Below are 25,336 nucleotides of genomic sequence, written 5' to 3' on the forward strand. Positions count from 1 at the left end.
AGCTTCTTCTTTGTGTAGTTGGGGAAGGGCTGAGATGGATGTGCCACCTGATTTTAATGTGCCCCTTAAGGACCCTTGTGGCCAGTGGTCGACGTAGTCACACTGGCCCTGGTGTAAGTGTTCAGAATGCCTTCAGGTGATGAACCTAGGATGCAGTGTTTTCTGTTTAAGCTGTATCTCCATCTTTTTCTCTCATTTTTATCAGCTCCTATATAAGCATGTTTAAAAAGAGACAATAGATGCTGGGCAGTGGTGGCGCATGCCTTGAATCCCAGCACTCGGGAGGCAGAGGCAGGCAGATCTCTGTGAATTTGAGGCCAGACTGATCTACAGAGCGAGATCCAGGAAAGGCACCAAAACTACACATAAAAACCAAAAAAAGAAAGAAAGAAAAAATGAAGCACTAGATAAGTTTAACCCAATTTAAACATTTCACAGTATATACACATGTTAAAATATCACATGGTACCCCATAAATATGTATAATGTATGTGTATTGGTTAAAAAGAATACATTTCACATAGTTGAAAAGGATATATTTAAAGAAGAGCATTAGTCAGCGCATAACATTTACATAGACGGTGTAAATCCAGATCCTAGGGGCATGGGTCAGAAGGAAATTTGATCAGATAAAGAGATGTTATACACTATGGTGAGACAATCAGCACATTTAGCATTTGATATTCTTTCCTTAAATCTCTCACTAGAATGTTTTTATTACATCTTACTTACTTATTATGTGTATCTGTTTGGGGGCATGTATGTACCACAGCACACGTGTGGAGGTCAGACAACTTGCAGGAGTTAGTTCTCGCCTTTCGTCATGTGGGTCCCCGTGATTGACCTCAGATCATCAGGCTTGGTGGCAGGCCTTTTACCCACTGGCCATCTCATCGACCCTCAATCTCTGCATTCTGTGTTTATTTAAACCATGGTCCAAATGTGGACAGGAGTTTCTTCTTTCAGAAAAGCTGATGTCTACATAGCTAGGCCAGTGTCAGGCCAATTTGTTTATACTAAGTGGATTAGTTTCTCCATATGTTTCTGCCAAGTCAGAATTTACAGAGACTGAGAGACAGAGCCTATTGAATGTATTTTTGGTCCAGTTGGATTTCCTGAAGAGTCTGGCATGAGGAAATTAAGGAAGAAAAATGGGGGATGGACACTGAACCCAGGGCCTTGTACAGGTTATGTAAGTGCTCTACCACTGAGCTATATCCCAGCACATCTTTAACAGGGTCATCTAAAACTTTATTTTGAAGCTACAAAATTATATGGCATATTTTCTCCCCTGACCACTAGGTGGCGGTCTTGTCGTCCCATAGTCACAGGGTGATAGCCAAGTAATATACAGCCTGTTAATTAGGCAGTTGCTGCACAAATGAGTTCAAACGAAGTGCCACTGAGAAAGAAAAGGGAGGAAAGCAAAGGTGACTTGATTTGGGAGAAAAAGAAACTCCACTCTGTGCAGAGCTCAGTGAAGCTGCAGAACAAATGGGATGGGATAGGGAGGCCAAACAGCTGGAAGGACAGACAAGGAACGTACAGAAGAAGCTCCGATTCCATGCAGTGGCATGGTCCACGGCCACGGAGTGGTGTCATAGAATACGAATGTGGGGGAACCATGAAAGAAGTCTGGAAAATGGCAGGTGAGGGGTGACAGTTGGGTGCTTATCTGTAAGCCTTGAAGACACCGGGTCATGACTTGGGGTGGAGAGAAAAATAAGCTACCAGACTAACAGAAAACAGATAGCTAGCAGAGGCCGCCATGCTGGACCAGCTGTGTGTCTGTTGCTTTAACCCGTTGCCACCTCTCCTATTCCTTGCCTTCGCCTTCCTTGAGTCTGAAATTAAATTTCTTTGAACTTTTCAGCAGACCAACAAGAAAGTTAGACCCTTTTCTCCAGTATATCAAGATGGAAACTTGCTGTTACAATAAAGGCTCTGTAGATGCAGCATCTTAGACACTGCACTGACTGATTGCAGCTTCTCCTAACGAACATCTCAGTGGCAGCCTTCATCCCTGAACATGCGGTCCTGCCAGGACTCACGTGATAGTGAAATATATGTGCATAGCTCCCAGTAGTATACAGGCCAGTGTTCCACCATCAGTTACTCTTGCTGATCTGCGTTCCCAGCCTAAACCCCAAGAAAATGCACGTCTGTCTTGGGATCAGGTTAAAGCAGCCCCTCCCTCCTGATGATTTAGCAGATTCATAATGTGAGTTCAGGTCTGAGGAGAAGGTCCTGGTGGACATGAGAACCACTGTGCTATAGTAGATTGACCATAAAGAAGAGCATAGAGGGCAAATTCCTATTCTTCCTTTTATTATACAAATTGTGTTTGTTTCTGTATTTGCAAGTCATCCTAGACAGAACCAGGGTCCCTCTAATTCTATGTGTAGCCTTGGCTTCTAACCCATTTCCATTCTTTTGTGACACCCACCAACCTGTAGAAACACTCTACCAGAAACCCCACAGCCACCACAATTAGCTAAGACACAGAGTAGGAACAGCAACCCAAGAATAGAGCACTCACCCACACCCAACAAAGAGAAGAGAGATATCTACACAGCAGACACTTCAAACATCCTAACTCCAGATGCCCAGATCCCAAAGCAAAAACACAAACATGAACAGCTAAGCCAGTGTGCCTCCTCCAGAAGCCAGCAACCCTACTGCAATAAGCTCCAAGAAAAGCAATTTAGCTGAAGCATAAGACAAGGACTTCAAAAGAGTAACTATGAATGTGTTATAGGACCTTAAAGAGGATATGAATAAATGCCTCAATTAAGACCATGAAAACACATGAAGTTGAATGAAATAGTGGAAACAATTCAAGACATGGAAATAGAATTTAACAAAGAAATAGTCACTTAGACCTGCTTCAAGTTCAAGGAGAAAGGCCAAGTCACATATAAAGAGGGTCCTCAGGATATCAAACAGAAGCCTCAGGTAAGTTTTACCAACAGATTCAAAGACATGGGAGAGAGAACCTCAGGTCTTGAAGAGAAGGTAGAAAAAAATGGATAGGTCAATCAAAGAAAATGTTATACCTGAAAAAAAAAAATCCAGGTACAAAACATGCAGGAAGTCCAGGATTTTACAAAAAGCCCAAATCTGTGAATGATAGGGGTAGAGGAAGTTGAAGAAACCTAACTCAAAGGCACAGGAAATATTTTTAACAAAATTAAAGAAGAAATTTCCCCAGCCAAAAGGAGGTCCCTATCAAGGTATTAGAAGCATACCAACACCAAATAGACTGGACCAGAAAAGAAATTCTCCCCCATACATAATAGAACACTAAATGTATAGAATAAGAAATGACATAAAAGCTTCAAGTTCCACCGGGCGGTGGTGGCGCACACCTTTAATCCCAGCACTCGGGAGGCAGAGGCAGGCGGATCTCTGTGAGTTCGAGGCCAGCCTGGGCTACAAAGTGAGTTCCAGGAAAGGCGCAGAGCTACACAGAGAAACCCTGTCTCGAAAAACAAAAAAAAAAAAAAAAAAAAAAAAAAAGCTTCAAGTTCAAGGGGAAAGGCCAAGTCACATATCAGGAGAGTCCTATTAGAATAACACCTGCCTTTTCAGTGGAAACTGAAAGCCAGAAGGGCCTGGATAGATGTTCTACAAACTGAGACCACGGACTCCAGCCCAGACCACGATACTCAGAAAACTACTAATCACAGCAAACAGAGAAAGAAAAACATTCCACGATAAAAAAAATTTAAGAGATTTCTGTCCACCAGTCCAGTCTACAGAAGGCACTAGAAGGAAAACTTCAGTCTGAAAGAAGTTAACTACACCCAAGAGGACATAATAAATAATCCCAGAACAGTAAATCAAGAGAGAAGGGTGGAGGAATTTGTACCACAACAAATAACAGGAATCAGTAAACACTGTTATCCGTAACTATCAGTGGTCTCAGTTCCCCAAAGAAAAAGACAAACTAACAGACTGGATTAGGAAACAGGATCCATATTTCTGCTGCATCTAAGAAGCACACCTCACCATCAAAGACCGACATCACCCCAGGGTAAAAGGATAGAAAAGATTATTTCAAGTTAATGGAACCAAGAAGCAAACAATTATAACTTTTAATATCTGACAAAATAGACTTCAAATCAAAACGAATCAGAAGAGATAGGGAAGGTCACTACATAGGTCATTAAAGGAAAAGTCCACCAAGAGATTATTGCAATTCTAAACATTTATACACCAAATGTAAGGGCACCCAAGTTCATAAAAGAAACACCACTACAACAAAAATCATGTATTGACCCTAACCTGGTGAATGTGGATGACTTTAATACCCTACTCTCTCCAATAAATAGGTCATCCAGATAAAAATCTAAAGAGGGGAGCACTGGAGTTAAATAACATCATAAATCAAAGGGACCTGGCAGATATTTACAGAGCATTTCACTGAAACACTAAAGAATATGCTTCTTTTACAGCAGCTCCTGGAACTTTCTCCAAAATGACCACATATTAGGAAACAGAGCAAGTATCAACTGATACAGGAAAAGTGGAATAACACCCCACATCCTATCTGACCACCATGGATTAAAACTTGATATCAACAACAGAAATAGCAGAAAATAAACAAACTAAGGAAACTGAAAACTCACTACTGAATGAAAATTGAACCAAGAAATCAAGAAGGAAATTACAAACTTTAGAACTGAAGGAAAATGAGAACACAGTATACCTGAACCTATGGGATACAGTTCTAAGAGGCAAGTTCATAGCACAAAGTGCCTACATAGAAAACTGGAGAGATTGAGTAACTTAACAACAAACCTGAAAGCTCTAGGAAAAAGAAAGGGAGGAAGGAAAAAGAATTGCTCAAAACACAGTGAGTGGGGAGAAATGATTAAACACATCTGGAGTTTCAGGGCAGAATCAATGAAATAGAAACAAAACATAATAACAAAATCAATGAAATGAAGAGTTGGTTCTTTGAGAAAATCAACAAGATTGACAAGCTCTTAGCCAAATTAACCAAAAGATGGAGAGAGAAGGTCCACCTTAATAAAATTAGAGCTGAAAGGGGAAATATTACAGCAGACACTGAGGAAATTCAGAGAATCCTAAGGATATATTTTAACAACCTTTGTTCCACCATACTGGAAAAGGTAAAAGAAATGAATCAGTTTCTTGATATATATGGCCTAAATCAAGATGAAATAGACAGTTTAAACAGACCCATGACCCCTAGTGAAACAGCAGTAATTTAAAAATCTCCCAACACAAAAAAGCCCAGGGCCAAATGGATTCAGTACACAATTCTACCAGACCTTCAAAGAAGAACTAATGTTAATACTCCTTAAATTATTCTGCAAAATAAAAACTGAAAGAACACTACTACCTAATTTTAGCTACTATTAACCTGATACTCAAAACACACAGGTGTGTGTGTATATGTGTGTGTGTATCCCTTATGAACATAGATGCATAAATTCTCAATAAAATACTTGTAAACCAAATTCAAGAAGACATAAAAAAAAGTTATCTACCATGATCAAGTTGGCTTCATTCCAAAGATGAAGGAATGATTCAAAATATATGTCAATAAATATAATCCACCACATAAACAGTCTGAAAGACAAAAACTACATGATCATCTCATTTGCTAAAGAAAAAGCCTTTGATAAAATCCAATATCCCTTCATGGTAAAAGTCCAGGAGAGGCTACGAATACAAGGGACATACTTCAACATAATAAAGACTATTTAGAGCAAGCCACAGCCAGCATCATCCTAAGCAGAGAGAAACTCTAAACATTTCCAGTAAAATCAGGAACCAAAAAAAGGTTGTCTGTTCTGTCCATTCCTATTCAATATAGTACTTGAAATCTTAGCTAGAGCAGTAAGACAACTGAAGGAGACCAAGGGATACAACTAGGAAAGGAAGAAGTCAATGTATCCTTATTGCAGATATGATTTTATACATAAATATCCTCAGAGACTCCACTAGGAAACTTCTACAGCTGATAAACACTTCAGCAAAGTATTAGGACATGAAATTAACAGAAAAATCAGTAGCCTTCCTGTTTACCAATGGCAGACTGAGAAAGAGAGCAAGGAAAGAGTACCTTTTACAATAGCCTCAACCAAACAAGGTAAAGACTTGTATAATAAAAACTTTTAAGACACAGAAGAAAGAAATTGAAGAAGACATCAGGAGGTGGGAAGATCTCACATGCTCACGGATCAGGAATATTAATGTGAAAATGGCATCCTACTAAAGCCAGTCTACAAATTCAGTGCAGTCCCCCATCAAAACTTCAACACAATTCTTCTGAGAAATTTAAAAAACAAAAAAACAATCTTCATGTCATATGGAAATACAAAAAAACCGAGGACAGGCTCAATATTCAATAATGAAAGAACTGTTAGTACTATCACCATCCCAGATTTCAAATCATATTACAAAGCAATAGTAATAAATAAAAGCATGGGATTGGCTTAAAAACAGACACAACAATCAGTGGAACCAAACTGAAGACAATTCCACATACCTGATTTTAATAAAGAAACCAAAAATACATACTGGAGAAAAGACAATATATTCAACATATGGTGCCATTGAAACTGCATGGCAACATATAAAAGAATGAAGATAGATCCATGTCTGTCTGACCCTGCACAAAACTCAACTCCAAATGCATCAGAGACCTCAACACAAGACCAAATACCCTGAATCTGATAGACAAGAAAGTGGGTCATGAGCTTGAACTCATTGACACAGGAAAGGACTTTCTGAACAGGACATAGGCATTAAAACTAATAGTTAATAAATGTGACCCTATGGAGCTGAAAAGCTTCTTTATGGCAAAGGCTATATCATTCAAGCAAAATGACAGCATATGATAGAGGGTTAGTGTCTAGAATATACAAAGAACAAAAAAAACCCTGAACATCAAAAAAGAAATCTCACTTTTAAAATGGAGTACAAAACAAATCAAGACAGTTCTCAAAAGATAAAACACAAATGGCAGAGAAACATAAGAAATGTTCAAATTTCTTAGCCATTAGAGAAATGCAAGTTAAAATTGCTTTGCGATTTCATCTTCCCACAGTCAGAATGGCCAAGATCCAATGACAGCTGATGCTGTTGAGGATGTATGTGGGGAAAGGGGAATACTTACTTATTGCCGACGGGGGTGCAAACTGGTTTAGCTACTATGAAAGTCAACGTGGAGGTTCCTTGGGAAGCTGAGAATTGTTCTACTTCAAGATCCAGCAATACCTTTCTTAGGCATATACCCAAAAGACTGCGGAGATACTTACTCACGCATGTTCATTGCTGCTCTATTTCTACTAGCCAGAAATTGGAAACACCTAGATGTCCATCAAGTGATGAATCAATAATGAAACTGTGGTACATTTACACAATGGAACATTATTCAGCTGTTGAGAAAAATAAAATTATGAATTTGGCAGGTAAGTGGGTAGAGCTAGAAGCAATCATCCCAAGTGAGGTTAACCCGGACCCAAAAAGGCAAATATAGCATGTTACCTCTTACATATGGCTGTTAGCTTTTAAGTTTTCAGTATGTTTGCTACCACCTGAATAACCACAGAGGTTAGGATGGCAAGGGAGCAGGGATGAGGGGATTTCCCAAAAAGGGGGATAGAGTATAGTACTGTGGAGTGTGTGCATCAGTCCTGTATCTGGAAGACACTGTTTCCTTGAAGTTGTCCATGGCTTCTGGCTCTTGCAAGTTGGAATAGAAGAATTAGCTGGGAAAAGGGACGAGAGAGTAGGAAAAGGAAGGAATTGAAGAGGAACAGCTAACACTGAAGGCCTTTTGGAAAGCCATATGGAAACCTACTGCTGTAGAAGCTTCCTAAAATATACTCACATGAAAAGAAATGGAGTCCCTATACTATAGGGGAGACAATGCCCAAACTAGATCCCTTATGCCAAGTAAAACCTCCAGTTCTAGGAATGGGTTACATCTTATTGAGTCATTGACTAAAGGGATCCCTTGGGCTTCCTTAAACATCACAGACTATTACCAAGGCTATTGATTGCTCATCACATCCTAATGGTAAAACCCTATTACTAAGGACACTTAGAATTGTCACTGAGCATGGAAAAATCCAGCTGGTACTGAATTAGAAGCTTCACTTCTGCTGGCCCACATTCATGGTACTGGAAGGTACTCTGCATGCTACCAGAGGATAAAAGTGATCAGTATCTTTCTGTATGCTGTGAATATGTGTTGCTCTGAGTGGTTGATAAATAAAGCCATTTGGCCTATGGCAGGGCAGGATGGAGCCAAGCAGGAATATCCAAGGGAGAGAGTGAAAGGAGAGGCAGAGAAGACGCCATCCCACCGTCCAGGGAGCAGCATGTAATAGCACATAGGTAACGCCACAGAACGTGTGGCAAAACATAGATTAATAGAAATGGGTTAATTTAAGTTATAAGAGCTAACTAGTAAGAAGCCTGAGCCATAGGCCATATAATTTATTATTAATATTAAGGCTTTGAATGATTATTTTATAAGCGGCTGCAGGACCGCGTGCGAGAGAGATTTGTCTAGACTGCATGGCGCTACAAGTATCATTCGGCTATGAACCCTACAACCTACGGTGGCCTGCCTGCAAGATAGACTGGTGCAGTAGTGACACAAATGTTTGGGGTAGCTAATCACTTTTTTAAAACTGGATTTAAGGCCCACTACGTGAAACGGAACCCATACCTGACACTGCTGGAGCGGCCAAGAACCTGAGACCAGTTAGCTAGTGGGCCTAGTGGGCCTAGCTAGTACTGTTACTCTGCTAAAGAAAGACAGGAATAAAATGGCTGTGTGACACAGTGCTACCCCACAGAGCATGCCTCACTCAGCCCTCATCAGAGAAGTTTCTTCTTGCAGTAGATGATGGTTAACACAGAGACCCACAACTAGACGGTGTGCAGAGAGTGAGAGACTTGGGAATACTATCCTAATACAGTCCTAAATGGGATGTCTTCATCAAACCCCATCCCCTCAAGGCTCAGGCACCATGTGGAAGAGGAGGGAGAGAGATTGTAAGAGCCAGACGTGGTGGGTGACTTCAAGGAAACAGTGTCTTCCACACAACACACAACAGGACTGATGCACACATGAACTCACAGAGACTTGACAGCGTGCCCAAGAACTGCATAGGTTCGAGTCCCACAGTATCCCAGCACTGAGAAGGGGAAGTGGACACAAAGTCCCAGCCCTAACCAACCATTTCTTGGCAATTGACACCTGCTGGGAGAGAGAAAATCAGTTTTCTCCAATGGAGTGTCACTGGGTATATCATCTGCACTCCAGGGCAGGCCCCATGCTCAGGAGTAGTTGGCCAACACAAAACAAACTCCATCTTCTGTTTTGTGGCCTTTTCTTTCATTTTTGTTAATTTTGTCGTATTATCTTACCGTTTTTTAGACAGGCAGAAGAAATAACTTGATGTTTGGTCAGTCGGGAAGTAAGAAGGATCTGCAGGAGTTGGGAGAGGGGAGTAACTGATCAAAATATATTGTATGAAACAGTTATGTTGTGCTTGGCACCATTTTTTAAAACTATTTCTTTTAATAATAAAAGTTATCTTGATACCTTATTTCCTAGGCAGTACCTGATTGCCCTTTGCAGAATTTTTAAAAACTAAGCTTTTTAGCATCATGGTTTCTGAGCTCCCTGTTCTGAATTTTAATTGATATGCACAATTCAAACTAGTTTGCTTCTCAGCTTGAGAAATACAACTAGAAGAAATCAGTTTCCAGCAAAGTCCTAATGCCTTGCAAAGCCAAGTGCAAAACATTATACTCATCCTTGTCTCTGCTCTCCAGAAGGGGGCTGGCTGGTGCTCCTGAGGAGGTGGGAATCATGGCTGAGCTATATGATGAAACTAAAACTCCCCATCTTGACAAAGTGAACCTTAGCAAGCGCCTCACCTGGGTTGGCCCTGTAGCAAGTCTTGGTGTTTGCTCGCTCACTGCTGTGGTAACACAGAAATGGTCAGGTAGGCTGCCAGTGACAGTTTGGCTTTGGAAACCAGTAGGCTCTGTTTTGTATTTTGTTTTGGTGGTCCTAAGTGGTGTTTAGTAAAGGTGCAGCATTGTATGCAGGTATGCTGAAAGGCTTCCAGGTGTGGAGCCACAGGTGATTGGAGAATGCCCAGAACTTCTTGGTGGTTCCAAAGCTCGGTGACAGTTATTAATTCTCAGGAGAGTACTTGTCTTCCTAGCCCAAAGCATGAAGCTCTTATTACCACTGCTCTTATGCAAAGTTTCAGGCATTCAGATGGGGTTGTGTTCATTATTGTGGCCAGCAACTTGAAGTTGGAGTATAAAGACCATGTGTTCATTTTCGGGTAACCATTATCATTGCATTAGACCTGAGGACCCAGGCCTCTGCTTGAAGGAGTTTTAGGAAAGTTGTTTTGTTTTGTTTTTTCTATTAGAAGTAGAGCTGGATAGTACCGTTTGATTTGAGTTTTGAAATAAAAGCAGATAGAGCAGAGTGGAGAGATGGTTCTGCAGGTAAGAGCACTGCTTTTGCAGAGGACACAGTTCTGTTCCTCATTGGGTGCCTCACAACGTGGAACTCCAGCTCCAGGGAATTCAAAGCCCCTTTGCTGGCCTCCACAAGCTGGGCATCTGCAACATGTGGCCATACCCCGGCACACAATCACACACATAATTAAAAGTAATGAATCTTAGCAGTAAGTAAAACCTGGTAGAGAAAGCATTCACACGGCCCTTAGCTTTGAAATGAAATATTGAGCAAGGACAGACAAAGCGTGTAGCATTCTTCACTTGCTTGAGCCGATGAGGCCATTTGTTGGGATGTATTTTGAATTCTGTGCTTTGCTGTCTGGCAGAGTTCTTGGCATATCTGTAGACTGACAGTGAGTAGTAAGTGGGTCTCCTTTTGCCTCTCTCCTTGGCAGCCTTGGGGAGTTTTGCCTGGCTCACTTGTTGCTGAAGAGGAACCCTACCATGTTTTTCCAGCACTTCATTGAGTGTATATTCCACTTCAACAGCTATGAGAAGCATGCGCAGTACAACAAGTTTTCCCAGTCAGAGAGGTGAGTGAGCCGCTGGGGTAAGCACATCTCATGTCTCGGGACGAGCTGTGGTCAGGCTCCAGAGGTGCTGGCTGTGTCGTGCAGAGGTTGGACACTGACACTCACCTGCTGTCTGCTGCGGCGGCGGTCATTAGCTTCCTTGGCACAATGACAAAAGAAAGCTCAGTCAGTGTCGCTGTACTTAGACCTCGTCACCTGTCCCCACACAGTGCAGTGACCTTGTCCTGTTCTGCCACAGAGGGAAGCGGCTGTTTTTGCTAAAGGGGAAGACAAACAAGGAGAAGCGCATGAGAATCTACAAGTTCCTTCTTGAGCACTTCACAGACGAGCAGCGGTTCAATGTCACTTCCAAAATCTGCCTTAGTATTTTGGGTATGTCTGGTGTATTTGGGGTAAATGTGTCCTTAAAATGCTGATAGCACAGCAGGTCTGTATGGAAGACACGTCCTTTTTGTCCTTCTTAGCATCAGTTATGTCTCTTAGGACCCCATCCCCACCTCCCGTCACAGCCCAGACTTGTCCTACTTCTGTGAATACCGTTTCCCGAAGGCTTTCTCAGAAACCGCTCCCCTGTGCTCTCTCAGCATGCTTCACTGACGGCATCTTGCCCCTGGACATGGAGGCCAGTGAGTTGCTCTCAGATACCTTTGACATCCTCAGCTCAAAGGAGATCAAGCTGTTGGCAATGAGAGCTCAAGCGTGCAAGGACCTCCTGGAGGACGATGACATGGCTCTGGCAAATGTGGTCATGCAGGAAGCCCAGATGAAGATCATCTCTCAGGTGTGTGCACACTCTGCTGCTCCAGTGGGGGTTGTGAACCTGAGTCCTGGAGCTGTTCTTACCAGTGGCTTTCTGGGTAGTTGTGATTCTGAAGTCTCTGCCTCTAGCTACGTACAGCTCCTTCCGTGACTCTGAATGTGTGTCTACTTGCCTGCCTGGTGTGCCATGGTGTCTCACATTTACTGGCAGAACTGAATTAGTCATTTCTCCTTGTTTGGTTTCTTCTCCCAGTCTTTCAGAAGGAAAGGAACAATTATATACCAACGGTTCCTTTTTAGAGAATTTGTGCTGCAGTCAAAGGCAGAACAGGAATCTGGCATGCCAAGGACGTGTTTGGGTTAACCAAGAGTGTCAAATTAGAAATTCAGTGTCTGGGAAGGCCTGGTTACCACAGCCCTCAGCAGGCTCCATGGTCTTGTACCTAGCTTGAAAGTCTGGTTTATATTTCCTACCTGATCCCTGGAGTCTTTTGATCCCAAAGGATTTTGATTACATCCAGTTTTGCAGAAGATCTTGTCTCTTGCCTTTCCAATGGTTGTTTCTTTAAGCCTGTGCCATTTCCTATCAGCACCCTTCCTGTGTCTGGTTCTTCTCTTACAGGACATGTACTACCCTGCTGTCAAAACAGTCTTTCTTAAGCACAATTATTCTCTGCAAAATATATTGAAAATGGCTGTTGAGACAGCAAGGAACTTCTGGGGGGTGGGTTGTAAATGATCTGTGCTATTGAACACTTAGTACTTTGTGAACGCTCGTGGAACTTTTCTCTTAAAATTGATCAATGTGGGGGCTGGAAAGAGGGCTCTTCAGTTAAGAGCACTTGCTGTTCAGTTCCTGCACCTATGTGGTAACTCACAATGGCCTTAACTTGGGTTCCAGGGAATATGATGCACTTCTGATTTCTGTGGGCTCCTGTATGCATGAGGTACACACACATGAACTCAGGCACACATACATACACAAAATAAATACTTACTTTTTAAAAATCCATAAATGTATCAGATATTATATAATTTTAAGCTACCTTGGTGGTATCCTGTCACCTTCTGGATAAAATCCGGATTCTCAAAGACATGGAAAACTGCCTGCCCTCACCTTGTTCCTTCCCTCTCTCAGAACCTCAGATGTGTTCTGTTCCATGCCTTTGGCACTGGTTCTTCTGCCTAAGTGTTCTATCCACACAAACTGCCGTTGGGTCCATCCTAATCCCCACACATGTAAAGCATCATCGGAAAGAATCCTCCGGTGCACATTCTTGCCTGCTCATCTTCCCCAGGTTTCCTTCCTCTACATCAGTTCCCTGTCTCCTGCAGTCGCCATCTCCTGCCATTTGTCACAACACACACTGGTTTGGAAGCAATATGAACACAGAGAGTATGCTTGACAATACTTGTCGAGTGCATTTAGACCACATTTAAGGAAGTTCCCAAACTTACCGTATGTTCAGATGCATGTTTACCAGCTTGTGTATTCCTTTTCTTGTTACCCTGTTTCATGGACTCTGACCCAAAGCTTCAGGAATGAGTGGTGTACATGCAAGAAACACTGTTAGCTGTAAATGAAAGATAGATTACATGTTAGCATCAGAAAGAGAAATCTTACATGTGTGGGGTAATATAGTGAATTATCTTTAATTCTAAGATTTACTGCACAGGATCTCGGTTACTGATTATTTAAATCACATACTGTTTGTTTGTTTGTTTGTTTGTTTGTTTGTTTGTTTGTTTTTGAAAGTCATCTTACTGTGTGGCTCAGGTTGGTCTCAAACTCTTGAGCTTCCATCCTCAGGCTCCTAAGTGCAGATGCTCTGCAGCCCAGATCACCACGCTAGCACATCACAGAGTTACATATGCATATAGAAAGGTACACACAAAACAAACAAACAAAACTGGCCATCTTAATGCTTACCCAACCAGAGATCATTGCCTTTTTACACACAAGATTATAATGTGTCTCTTTGGTAGTCAGCATGAACAGATTACCTTTCAAAAGGAAGGGTGTAGGTTAGAGCCAGGACCAAGGTTCCATCAGGGTTGCGTGGAGATTGGAACTTTTTGTCAAGTTCCTCATCGTATTTCTTACTCCTTGTTCTCACTTAGAACATGTAAGTAGTGTTAATATGCATTCTGCTGTACAAGCCTGCATGTGCTGTGGCACCACTTACAGTCTGAGAACAAGCTGGACATAGACCCTCTTCATTCCCAGTATCCTGGTCAAATGGCAGACAGGCCTCTGCAGTCTGCTAGATTTGGTGTACTTAGAGAAGTGGACCAAGGAAAAGTTATTTTTCAGATGTGTGTGCGTCTAAAGCATGCTTTTGTTGTGTTCCTGCAGGTTCAAAAGAAGAATTTCATAGAGAATATTATTCCAATCATCACCTCCCTGAAGACTGTGCTGGAGAAAAACAAGATCCCTGCTTTGAGGGAACTCATGAACTACCTCAGGGTAAATGAGGAGCTTGCCCTGTGGGCTTTTCCTCCCCAGCCCCACTGCCCCAGGCTCATTGTTTAGTCTAGACAGTGGATGAGAAGAACTCAGAATGCTAGGAAACCTAGTCTGTGTAGAAACATACCACCAGGCTGGCCTGTGACTGCCGAGGACTTTGAGGTACTGAAGCGTTTGGCCAGAGGCACCGCTGAGGTTGCTCCTGGTTCTCAGGCAGCTGAGTTTTTAAAGCATACGTTCCTGTTCTGAACCCCTATACCCTTCCTTGGGAATAAGTTCAATCTGAAAATCTTCTTAACCAAAGCTGAGGACAGGACACTTTCCTAGTCCATCTTGTAAGGAAGAGATGGAAATTGGTCGGCAGGCTTAATGTTGGGTGTTTGCTTTTATGGGCAGGAAGTAATGGGCCTTTGGCAGGATCACACACATAGGGATAGGGTGTTACCTTGAAGCAACTCCTGTTCCTGGGCTGTCTGTAAAGCAGGGGACCATGAGAAGCTACCCTAGGAAAGCTGGAATGTGTTTGCCTGCAGAACAGACCTAATCAAGACCTCATGCCTTTAACCAAAAAAACATTCAAAAAGAAATGGCACATTTTCTTCTTTAATTTAGCAGCTATTAGCTAATGACCCACATCATGGTCACCTGCTTAGGCGGTCAGTGTTTCCTCAGAAAATGCCCTTGTGCTTAGGAACCTATCAATTGGTGTAATGGGGGTGCTGATAGTTTATTGCTGCTGTGGAGATAAGGTTTGCTGTGTAGCTTGAGCTCGCCTGGAACTCAGGATCCTCCAGTCTCACCTGCCCTGCACCACACCAGAGAAGACCTCACTGTTCGATCAAGAAGGTACTAAAGGATGCTCTGGGTCTGTTTCAGGAGGTGATGCAGGACTACCGAGATGAAATCAAAGATTTCTTCGCGGTTGACAAACAACTGGCCTCTGAACTTGAGTATGACATGAAGAAGTACAATGAACAGCTGGCCCAGGAGCAGGCTCTGACCGAACATGCTGACGTGAGCAGAGTGGCCGAAGGCGGTGACAGAGCGCAGGCCGTGCAGGTAGGAGCGGCCACCTTAGGCTCGCCAGCTCTCTAGTCTGTCACTTTTCCTTGCATTCCTCAAAATTCTAGCTATAACCCGAGATTGGAGCTGAGCTTTGGCCTTGTTCCTTGCTGGCCAACGTGTTACCTGTGACAGACACACCAGTAGCTCAAGGGTTCTTCCTCCAGGCCCTGTCAGGGGACCTTGCCTGGAAACTGTGGTAAACATTAGAATGTGTGAGCTGCAGTAGGTCCCCTGGCAGAGCACACATGACCTCTGATTTCTGGAGCCACCTCCACCTCCGTCTCTCCACGTCTTCTGTACTGACTCTGCGCTGCAGAGCTTACTGTCTGTGAGGGCATTTCTCGGTGTAGCTGTTGCTCACATTCTTCTGCCTAAGGAGTCCAAGCAGACATGCTGTATTAAAAGAGAAAGACAGACCTGCCGCAGCATCTGTGTGAAGCCGTTTGCTGATAGTTCTGTTTTAAAGGGAAGGTTGTAGTTGCCCTTGTCCAGGGTGAAAGTGGATTACCTGGGCACTTCTCGCAGCCCATGATGATATTCTTGTTCACTCCTGGAATAGGGTGCTCCTGACTTACAAGCTGTACCTGCTGCTGCTGACCAGGAAAACGTTAATGTATCTTTGGCCAACAGCCGGACTTCAGCACCTGGGTCCAGCTTCACACCAACTTTGTCTCCCATATCTGAAAATGGGCCTCTGAAGATGATGCCCAATGCCAGGTAGGGAGCCCACTGAGACGGCAGCGGCCTGCGTCTCTCATGGTATTTTCATAGCCATCTCTTCATTCCCCCCAGGCTCAACCTGAACTGTCTCCTCATACCACATGCTTCCCTGAGAGACTGGAAGGAGGGTGGTGAACAGTCTATCCGAAAGGAAGTGGGTGGGAACTGATGCCTCCATGGTGGTCTGCACTCGGAGTCAGTGTCTGGGATCTTGTCTCCATAGGTCCATGTCCCTGAGTACCATCGCAATCCTGAATTCAGTCAAGAAAGCTGTAGCATCGAAGAGCAGGAATCACAGTCGAAGCTTAGGGGCATTGCCTTTCAGTGTAGAGTCTGGAAGCCCAGAAAAACCCCAGAGCCATGGTAAGCCTTAAGGTTGGCACCAGATAGACTGAGTGCAGCTCAAAAATCTTCTCTTTAGTTCAACCACCTCCTCGCCCCCAAGACAGGGTTTCTCTGTGTAGTCCTGGTTGTCCTGGAACTCACTCTGTAGACCAGGCTGGCCTCGAACTCACAGAGATCCACCTGCCTCTGCCTCTCAAGTGCTGGGATTAAAGGTGTGCGCCACCACCGCCCAGCTTAAAATGTTTTCTCTTGTCCTTGAATAGCATTAATTGGAGATTTAGGATTAAGATTGAGCACATTTCCTGTTCTAAGGGATTTTGAAAATGTGGTGTTAATAAAGCCACCTCTCCTAACATACATGTGCTTTATTTATGACTGGGTTCTTACCATGTGTTGCTTTATAACTTGTTTCATCTACACACCTGTAAGACACAAAGTGAAGCTGCCTCCATGAGCGTTTCCGAACTCTTGTCTAGTGGCTTTGTAGCATTCCATCTTAAACTGGAAGTCCTGGGCCTTTAGTTACTGCCCTACTCTTGAAAGTGTTGATGCTTTTCAATTTTTTATGTAAATGACACAGTAAAATGTCCTTGTAAATAGTCTCATATTCGAAATTATTTCCAGTGGCAAAGAACAAAATCTTTAAAATCCTCAGGCTGGGTTTGGTGGTCTGCACCTATAATCCAGCACTTGGGAGGATGGGGCAGGAGGACTGCCATGATTTTCAGGCCAACCTGGGCTACAGAGTGAGACTTTATCTCCAAAATAATAACAATAATAAATAATTTAAACATATATATGCAAAAATAATACTGGTATTTTGCCAAACTGTCAAAAATGTAAAAATAGTATGATTTTACTTTCTACTTCCTTGATTGGTTTGGGTGTGGACACTGCCCTGGAGCCTTAACATTTATTTTGCATTGCTTTCGTAATTTCCGTGGCCTGTTTGTATGTCACTTGAAACATAGGGAATTTTAACTTTTCACATGTAGTTTGTTTTCTTTTTCTGTATGATGCTGCTTTGGGATTTTGCACTGATAGATTTTTCTCTTCTATCTTAGCAGCTTCCTTAAGCATGGAACAAGAGTCCGATAGAGCTGTCAGACATGTAACTAAACGGGCAATCAGCACCCCAGAGAGTAAGTAACTAATTGGAATAGGATAATTTTTCGGTCCTTCCCTACAGTTGTCATAGTAACACCAGTGGTAAAACTTCCATTATAAGATAGTCCTTGTAATTGGCGTTGATGCTCACTGCGTTACTGTCCAAACTGCGTGTTTCATGGCGATTGCCCTGGATGGAGGATGTGCTGAACTGTAAGCACTCAACCCAGTGCTGCATTCATTAACTCAGTTAAACATCACAACAACCTGAGGGGGATTCTGGGCAATCACTGTGAACCAAGCGACAGGTCACAGCCCAAAAGTGGCATTACGGAGGTAGCCCCCTGCTGCTCTGGGAATATTGGGAGATGCTGTCTGGTTTGCTCTGGGCTGTGGTCAGAGGTTGGTACTGCATATACCTTGTGTGCTCTGGGGCTCTGCCTGGTGCACACCAAGACTGCTGGTTCACACTCCATCTATACCAAGAGTCTGTGTGTCTCCTCACTTCCTATTGTGTGTGTGTCCCTGATGTCCTAAGTCAGAACAGTTAGCTTCTTATTCTCCCAACTAATGAAAACTCTTACTTCGAGAGAATTATTATCCAGGTAGAAGACCCTTCCTAAAGTGCTTGGCATCTGAAGTATTTACAATTTCAGATATTTTGAAACTTCCAATTCCAAGATTTTGGAATATTTGTATATATTTAATGAGATATCTATGGAATGGGACCCAAGTTTAAACACACAGTTCATGTATGTCTCATATATACCCCAAACGTATAGCCTGGACTGGCTTTATATAATACGTCTAGTGTGCCTGAGTTTTGACTGTCACCATCATGTGAGGTCATTTATTTTCCACTTTGACTTTGTGTTGCACTGAAATCATTCAGATTTTAGGTCATTTCCAATTTCCACGTTTTAAGATTGGTGGTGTTCAGCTGGTCCTGTGGAGACCACCGCTGCCTGCCGTGCACACTCTGGTTCCTGAGAGCCTGCTCGGTGTGCCCTCCTTCCCTTACCCCGGCTATGCATGCCAGGGCGCCTGTGTCAAGCCACTCTTGATTGCCTGAGGCCTGCAACTCCAAGTCCCCATCCAGAATGCCCCTTTGCTCGCTCTTCATTCTGACTAGAGGCCTCAGACCTCTCCACTGCATCCCACACTTCATCCTGTCTGTCCTTGCTGGTTTGGGGAAGCTGCTTTACTCCTGCCTGTATGAGGCCAGCCACAGAGCCCTGGGATAGATAATAGAGACCTGTTTAAAACCCCATATTGTGACCTCTGTGCCCCTCTAGGCCTGTCTCTCAGCTTGGTTTCTGTGACAGCGAGATGACAACAGAGCTTCTATTCTGTGCAGCAGTGATGAGACACTCATGCCTTCAGCCCATGTACTTTCCCGGCATACCTCCTGGATTCTGGCTACTTGCCATTCTGTTAACTTATGGTGCTGTGGTGTCTTAAAATACATAAGAGGTTATAGGTCATTGTCATGCAGGACCCTCTTTTAAAGGAGATTACTAATGATCAGAATTCCTGCCATACTTTTCCTTAGGTAGCAACTAGATCGTGGCAGTTTTTGACATTAAGACAGTAATTTTGACTTGTTGGGTACCAGCAGGTATGATGTTAGATATGCAAAACTGTCCTCCTCTTACAGAGAGAAGTTTTTATGTTCAGTGTTCTGGCTCAGGGGAACAAAATGCTTCTATTCTGGCAGTAAGGTACCATATGCTATAGAAGCAGAGCACATGTACCTCATTTCAGCTCTGCGTATCCCGTGAGTCCCTGATGTCAATCTTGAGTTGGTTTCCTGGCAGCCTGTGTTGCTTAGCAGTGAAATCTGGCATGGTGCACTAATGCTGCTCTAGTTTGCATGTGTGGACTCAGCTTTGATGGGAAATCAAACTTGGGTGTCACCGGGTTAGGACACTGCTTGTTCTTTCTCTGGCTGCTGGTGCAGTTTCTGCCCATCTATATTTTGAACCAGGAAGGAATGCTGGGTGAATTTTCAAACCATGCACTGATGCTTTCAGCATGATTTATAAATCCCACCCTGACCTGGCATCCTACCCAGCCCTTTTCTTGACGGTAACCATCCATTCTGATGAGGTTGGTATCTGGTCTCATTTCAGTTACGATTCACATTTCCCCGGTGGCTGGGATACTGCACATTCTTTCCGGGTATCTACTGGCCACATGTACTTTGAGAACTCGTTGGATTAATGTGCCCACTTACTGGCTGGATTTTGTTCTTTGGAGTTTATTCAGTTCTGATACTGTGGCTGTTAACTTCACCAGAGGAACAGCAAAGGTTTTGCCTGCTCCATAGGCTGTCTCTTTGCTCTGTTGTTTCCTTTGCTGGGTAGAGCTTTGAGATTTGAGTTGATGAATCCCGTTTCTTAGGTCTTGCTGTCATTTCTTGGGTTCCTGGAAGTCTATTCAGAAAGGCATTGCCCATGACTGTAGCTTGAACGTTTTCCCATGTTGCCTCTGGCATTTAAAAGTCTTACATTGAGGCCTTGGACCCATTTCCAGATGGTTTTTGCCAAGCGTGGGAAGGATTTTGTTTTACTGTTCTGTTGGTAGAACCTGGTTCCCTTGTGCTGTTTACTTGTTGAAGAGATGGGGTTTCCTTCATTTTAAGGCACCTTTGTTGAAAATCAAGTGGCTCCAGCTGTCTAGGTTGGTGTCCCTGAGCTGTGACAGCCCTGCCACTGCACTGGGTCTAGGTAGCATGAATCAGGTATTGTTGCTACTCCAGTGTCGCTCCTCTGCTTGAGCTCTGCTTTGGCTCTTTAGGGGTCTTTTGTGCTTCTGTGTGAATTTTAGAATTGTTTTTTTCCCATTTCTGTAAATATCAATGGAATTTTGATAGTCATTGAATCTGTATTTATTTTATACATCCATTTTCATGATGTGAATTTTCATGATCCATAAACATGGGAAATACTATCTTTGGTTGTGAATCTAGCCCTTTAATAGCTGAGCTAGCCATCTCTTTATTGCACACAGGAAGTCTTTCTTCCTTCAGCATTTTATAGCTATCATTGTAGAGGTGTGTCTCTCCCCTGCCGCCCCACCCCCACCCCATTTCATTAGACATTCCTAGGTTCTGGTTTTGGCCATTGTGAATGGAATTGTTTTCCTGCGATCTCATTCTGCCTTTGATTCTGAGCAGAGTGCACCAGAGCTGTGTGAGCCACCCAGGATGCATATAGGCTTCCAGCGGGAGAGTCAGTGTGTGAGGCAGGGGTGGGTGGAGTGGGGTGCACACATGATTCCTTTGACAGTGCAGGTAGACCTTCCCGGGACAGAAACAAGCAGCCCTGTACTGCTTGATGGTAGTAGCAAGAGATGGGATTCTCTGCCAGTATGTTAGCAGGGCTTGAGTAGCCGTCAGTGGCACAGCACTGCAGTGGGTGTTAGCATGTTTCCATCCATGAAGGTTCACTGTATGCTCCTTACCAGATGAGAGAATGTGGGAAATGTGAGCTCTGGAGCAAGCCTCACACGTGCCCATAGGAATGCAGAATGTGGACCCAGGCCTGCTCCCTCTTAGTTTTTAACAGCTTAGGCTGGTACACAGGGCACCAAGGCTATAGCTGTAGGACTCGGGGATGGGGCAATGTGTCATGGACAGGTAGAGGTGACAGAGGAGTTGAATGTGCACACCAGTATGACAGACTAGGGCCTGCTGAAGAAAGGTCATCCACACGCCCAAGGGACACATGTGGATTGCACCAAGTTTCTGAGTTTATAAAGTTAGCTTGGGGCTAGCTCAAACTGGTCGATTTTAGGTTTTCTTTGATAGACAAAGCCCCATCAAGATACCTAACCAGGACACTAACTTTACCTGTTCTTTAAATCAGCGTGACTCCAATAACAGGAATTATAGCTAATAAATTATTTCTTTGGCACTTAACTTGTACCAGATACTGTGTTAAAACACTTTACATCTCACCAGGCAGTGATGGTGCACACCTCTAATCCCAGCACTTGGGAGGCAGAGCCAGGCAGATCTCTGTGAGTTTGAGGCCAGCCTGGTCTACAAAGCAAGATCCAGGGCAGGCACCAAAAACTGCACAGAGAAACCCTGTCTTGAAAAAACAAAACAAAACAAAAAAACACTTTACATCTCATATAAACTGACTATGAATGACTTGAATTTCTGCTGGTGAAAGAGCCAGAACACAATCCAAGTCTACTTGGTGTTTCTAAGTGTGAGCTAGAGACTGAGGAGGCCTTCAAGGTTAGGGACACACCATGAAAGATCAAGAGTATGGGGTGTGTCGGACTGAGATATGTATGGTGAGCAAGGACAGGAACAAGGAAGAAGAGAGTGGACAGGGTGGTTCCTGATTCCGTGTGGAGATGTAGCCTGGGGTGCTGGCCAGTTAAAGCTTTAGAGGACCACATAGCAATCCTTCCAATGTATTGGAACAAGGAAGAAACGCCATGGGGCAAAAGCAATGTGCTTTGACATCTCCTTAGGAAATAGAGGTGAGAAACATAGGAAATGGAGAGAGAGAGAACCAGGAGGGAAGCTGAGGGTCACCTCCATCTGGGCCGTCACTGAAGGAAGATAGGAGCCGGGAGGAGGAGCTGCAGGGGTGTGAAGAATGAAGGCCTGTGCTGCAGTGCAACCTTAGACAGGCCCTGGTGGAAAGAGGAAGTCAGGAGATAGAGACTGAGGGTGTCTCAGTCTGGGCACAGTCCTGAAGCAAACGGAAGCCTTTGATGAGTGGCTGCCAACACTTGTGTGTGAGGTAGAGGCTAGGAATGAAAAGCAGAGTAGAGAGAACTCGATGGCTAAGTCACTGAGCTCCCTGCATTTGATGTCTGTGTATTACTGAATTCTTACAAACACTGTTTTCCCGTTATCCAGAGTCCATCAATGAAGTCACATTTGGAGCAGGGGTCAGTTACATAGGGACACCAGCAACTCTGCATTTTACCAAAGGTAAGTTCTGGGTTTTCCTCTATCAGGTCATCCAGTGCCTCTGATGTTCTGGAAAAAACTAAATTTCTTTGTGTTTGACTCCTTTTCAGAGACAGTCGAAGCTCAGGATCAAGGAAATGACATTTTATGTTTATCGCTACTGGATAAATCGTAAGTTTTCTTGGGTGGGTATTTTTCTAGAGCTTTTTCTTTTCATTGACTGTACATTTTCTTCTCCAGGCCTCCACAGTCACCACAGTGGAATGTCAAGTCTCTAGCCAGAAACAAGGGCAGCCCAAGATCTAGCAGGAGGTCCCTCCGCAAGACCCCCCTGAAGACAGCCAACTGAAACAGTGTGCGTCAGCAATAACTGAAGGCAGAGCCCTGCGGGGGCATTTACCGTTACCGCGTGGAAGGGGAAAGGATGGCGTGGCATGGTTTGCATGTGGCGAGACTTGCCTGTACAGCGCCAAGTGCTTTCATAGGATACCAACATGGCTTTGTTCAACTTGTGTATGGCTAACCACCCTTCCATATGTCTTTATGTTACTGTAGTTGAGATTTGTAAATATATAGAAAGATGACTTTTTTACAATAACATTAAGCTATTTAATATTGTGACGTTGTATTTTGAGTGTCAAGCCTTCTGTGGTAGGTGACAATCTGGTCTTTAAGGAACACAATTTTGAAACAGCTTTCTTCTATATGACTGAAGTGTCTATAGTTTCTCTGAAGTCCTTATGATAGATATTTCCCCTTGGCTAATGGCAAAATTTTGACTGAAGTATTTTTCTATTATTTATAATTGCAGATTTTATTAAAAGAGGTGTACAGTCTTTCTAAAATGAAGTAATAAAGGTCAAATATAAATATAACCTCTTAGCATTTAGTATAATTTTTCTGGCTTTTGGGACAGGGCTTTATTGGTAGTCTTCTTAACACTGCATCAAGGCCTTACAAATACTTAATAAGATCAACTCTTTCCCATTATGGGTCATCTGCCCACCTGCCTTTGTTCCCATAAAGAAACTTTCTGTCTCCCTAACAACAGACATCCCAGTAGTACTCTCGGTATAATCCTGCTTATGGATTATAAAAGGGCTTCTTGACCCTTAGAGTGGTGGTGGTACTGATATGTGACACTGCTAAGGACTGCTCCACAGTTGGGCATGACTTGCGTCTCTTGTGTTGGTACTGTTTCAGGAATCCGGAGAGATGGAAATGAATGTTCTGCTTTTTTGGAGACATGAGTCTCGCTGTATTACTCAGCATGTTGAACTGGACTCATCCTTTTCTTGTTTCAGCCTCCTGAGTGGCAAGGACTACAGGCATGTTCTGCCATACCTGGCTAGTGCCACCCTCCTCCCACCCCATCTAACCAGGACCAGGCAAGCCCTCTAGTACTGAACTACTCTCTGGCACCAGAATTACTGTTTGTAGTGTGCATGTGGTAGCTAGATCTGGGGATGGAGAACGGCTATGCTCCGCCATCAAGAAGCTCTGACAGTTGGTGGGTTAAGTGTCTAGCTGCTCTCGAGTGAACACTTGGCTGAGTACAGGTGCCGATTTCCTTATTGTGATGGGGCCTTTGCGGAGTATGTGCCTAACCAAATGCTAAGACTACAGGGTCAACTAATACAAAGAAAGAAGTGGTTTCATTTGTTTTTTTAAAAGTTTTTATAAGTGAGTGAGTTTTAACAAATAACCAATTGCAGTTGTGTTAGTTTAAGTCTGTAACATGTATGAATAGCTTCAACATCAATAGCCAGAAAGCAGCCTCTTTTGGCTTTCTTCAGTCACATTCACATCCTACTGGTAAGTGAGCTCCTTCGGGCCATGTCTGCCTTCCAGTCTCACATGTTGTCCTGTCAGACTCAGTTCCCGTGGCACTGTGAAAGAAGGCTTTAGGGCATAAGAGTAAAAGAGGGAGCAACATGACCACCCCACCGCTCTGACAGCCACTGGAAGGCCAGTGTAGTATTCTCCCACCCCATTAGAGTGGCAGCTCTCCTGCTCTACCAAGAGAAAGACAGAGGTAGAGGAGGGATGAAACTATCCAAGATGCAGAGGTAAGAGAAACCAGGCTCCACTGGGCAGCCACAGAATTACTGCCCTGCTGCTCTTGCTGGTATCTTAGCACACAGCCTTCCACATAAGAAAAAACCAGTGTGCTTCAAGTATTCAGTAAAAAAAGGAAGAGAAGGGGGAAAAAAAAAATGTAGACGTATAAAAAAATATTAAGATCACAAAGTGGCCAGCTTCTCCATAAAAACCTTTCTGGGTGCAAGGTAGGATTAGGAACTCCTTTAGACGCTCCTGGCTTCAAACCACTTTACATCATGAGTCTAGCATGGTAAAGTGTTTGAGACCAAGAACGTCTGTTCCTAAAGAATAAAGGCTTTTGAATGGTGTTTCTAATGTCCCATAAAATGACCAGTGTCTCAGGTAGATAAAAGATTTAAAATAAAAATTAGAAAACTGCTTTTGGTCAGGCATTTTCCTTTGCTCACCCTCAGGCTTTGTACCCTGGCTGTACTTTCTGATAGTCTTCAAAGAGCTGGACACAACGGCTTGTCATGGAGGAGACAGCCTGCAGTGTTGAGACACTTTTATCACAACACAGAGGAACAGTAGAAGCTTTTTTAAATATTGCTGGAGTCCAGGTTCAGTTTCAAATTGCCTTTGGCCTTAGATGCACTTAACAACTAAACAAATAATTAAAATGAATTTTAAAAACAAGTGCACTGGCTTTGTCTTATGACCTATCCAAAACAGACTGGAGTTGTGCCACAGCACCCAAAGACTGGGATGCCACTGGCCACCAGCCTTCCTCAGCTTCCCACCTACGACCAGCAAGCATTG

General features: G+C 43.4%; 1 protein-coding gene and 1 long non-coding RNA gene across 4 annotated transcripts in view; one reads left to right on the plus strand and one right to left on the minus strand.

Moving 5' to 3' along the window:
- The window catches only part of Ncapd3 (non-SMC condensin II complex subunit D3), a 79,643-nt gene extending 54,952 nt beyond the window's left edge, over positions 1–24,691 (plus strand). For 2 of the 3 annotated variants that reach the window (XM_052755261.1, XM_052755280.1), the window contains 11 exons: positions 10,935–11,072; positions 11,311–11,444; positions 11,657–11,853; positions 14,188–14,298; positions 15,175–15,357; positions 15,923–16,080; positions 16,307–16,446; positions 17,493–17,570; positions 22,421–22,495; positions 22,585–22,645; positions 22,715–24,691. In XM_052755261.1, coding sequence (XP_052611221.1) covers positions 10,935–11,072; positions 11,311–11,444; positions 11,657–11,853; positions 14,188–14,298; positions 15,175–15,357; positions 15,923–16,080; positions 16,307–16,446; positions 17,493–17,570; positions 22,421–22,495; positions 22,585–22,645; positions 22,715–22,823 — 1,384 coding nt within the window. In that variant the 3' untranslated portion in view covers positions 22,824–24,691. The remainder of the gene's footprint in view (positions 1–10,934; positions 11,073–11,310; positions 11,445–11,656; positions 11,854–14,187; positions 14,299–15,174; positions 15,358–15,922; positions 16,081–16,306; positions 16,447–17,492; positions 17,571–22,420; positions 22,496–22,584; positions 22,646–22,714) is intronic. The other variant, XM_052755269.1, reaches the window with a different exon arrangement.
- Positions 1,973–14,178, minus strand: LOC128121034 (uncharacterized). Its single transcript, XR_008222046.1, has 3 exons — positions 13,290–14,178; positions 11,178–11,329; positions 1,973–9,481 (listed from the first exon to the last, which is right to left on the minus strand). It is a non-coding gene; the product is annotated as an uncharacterized LOC128121034 (long non-coding RNA).
- Positions 24,692–25,336: the final 645 nt, after the last annotated feature.

The sequence above is a fragment of the Peromyscus californicus genome, unplaced genomic scaffold, assembly GCF_007827085.1.
Source record: "Peromyscus californicus insignis strain IS unplaced genomic scaffold, ASM782708v3 Scaffold_11__1_contigs__length_118956290, whole genome shotgun sequence".
Classification (NCBI taxonomy): domain Eukaryota; kingdom Metazoa; phylum Chordata; class Mammalia; order Rodentia; family Cricetidae; genus Peromyscus; species Peromyscus californicus.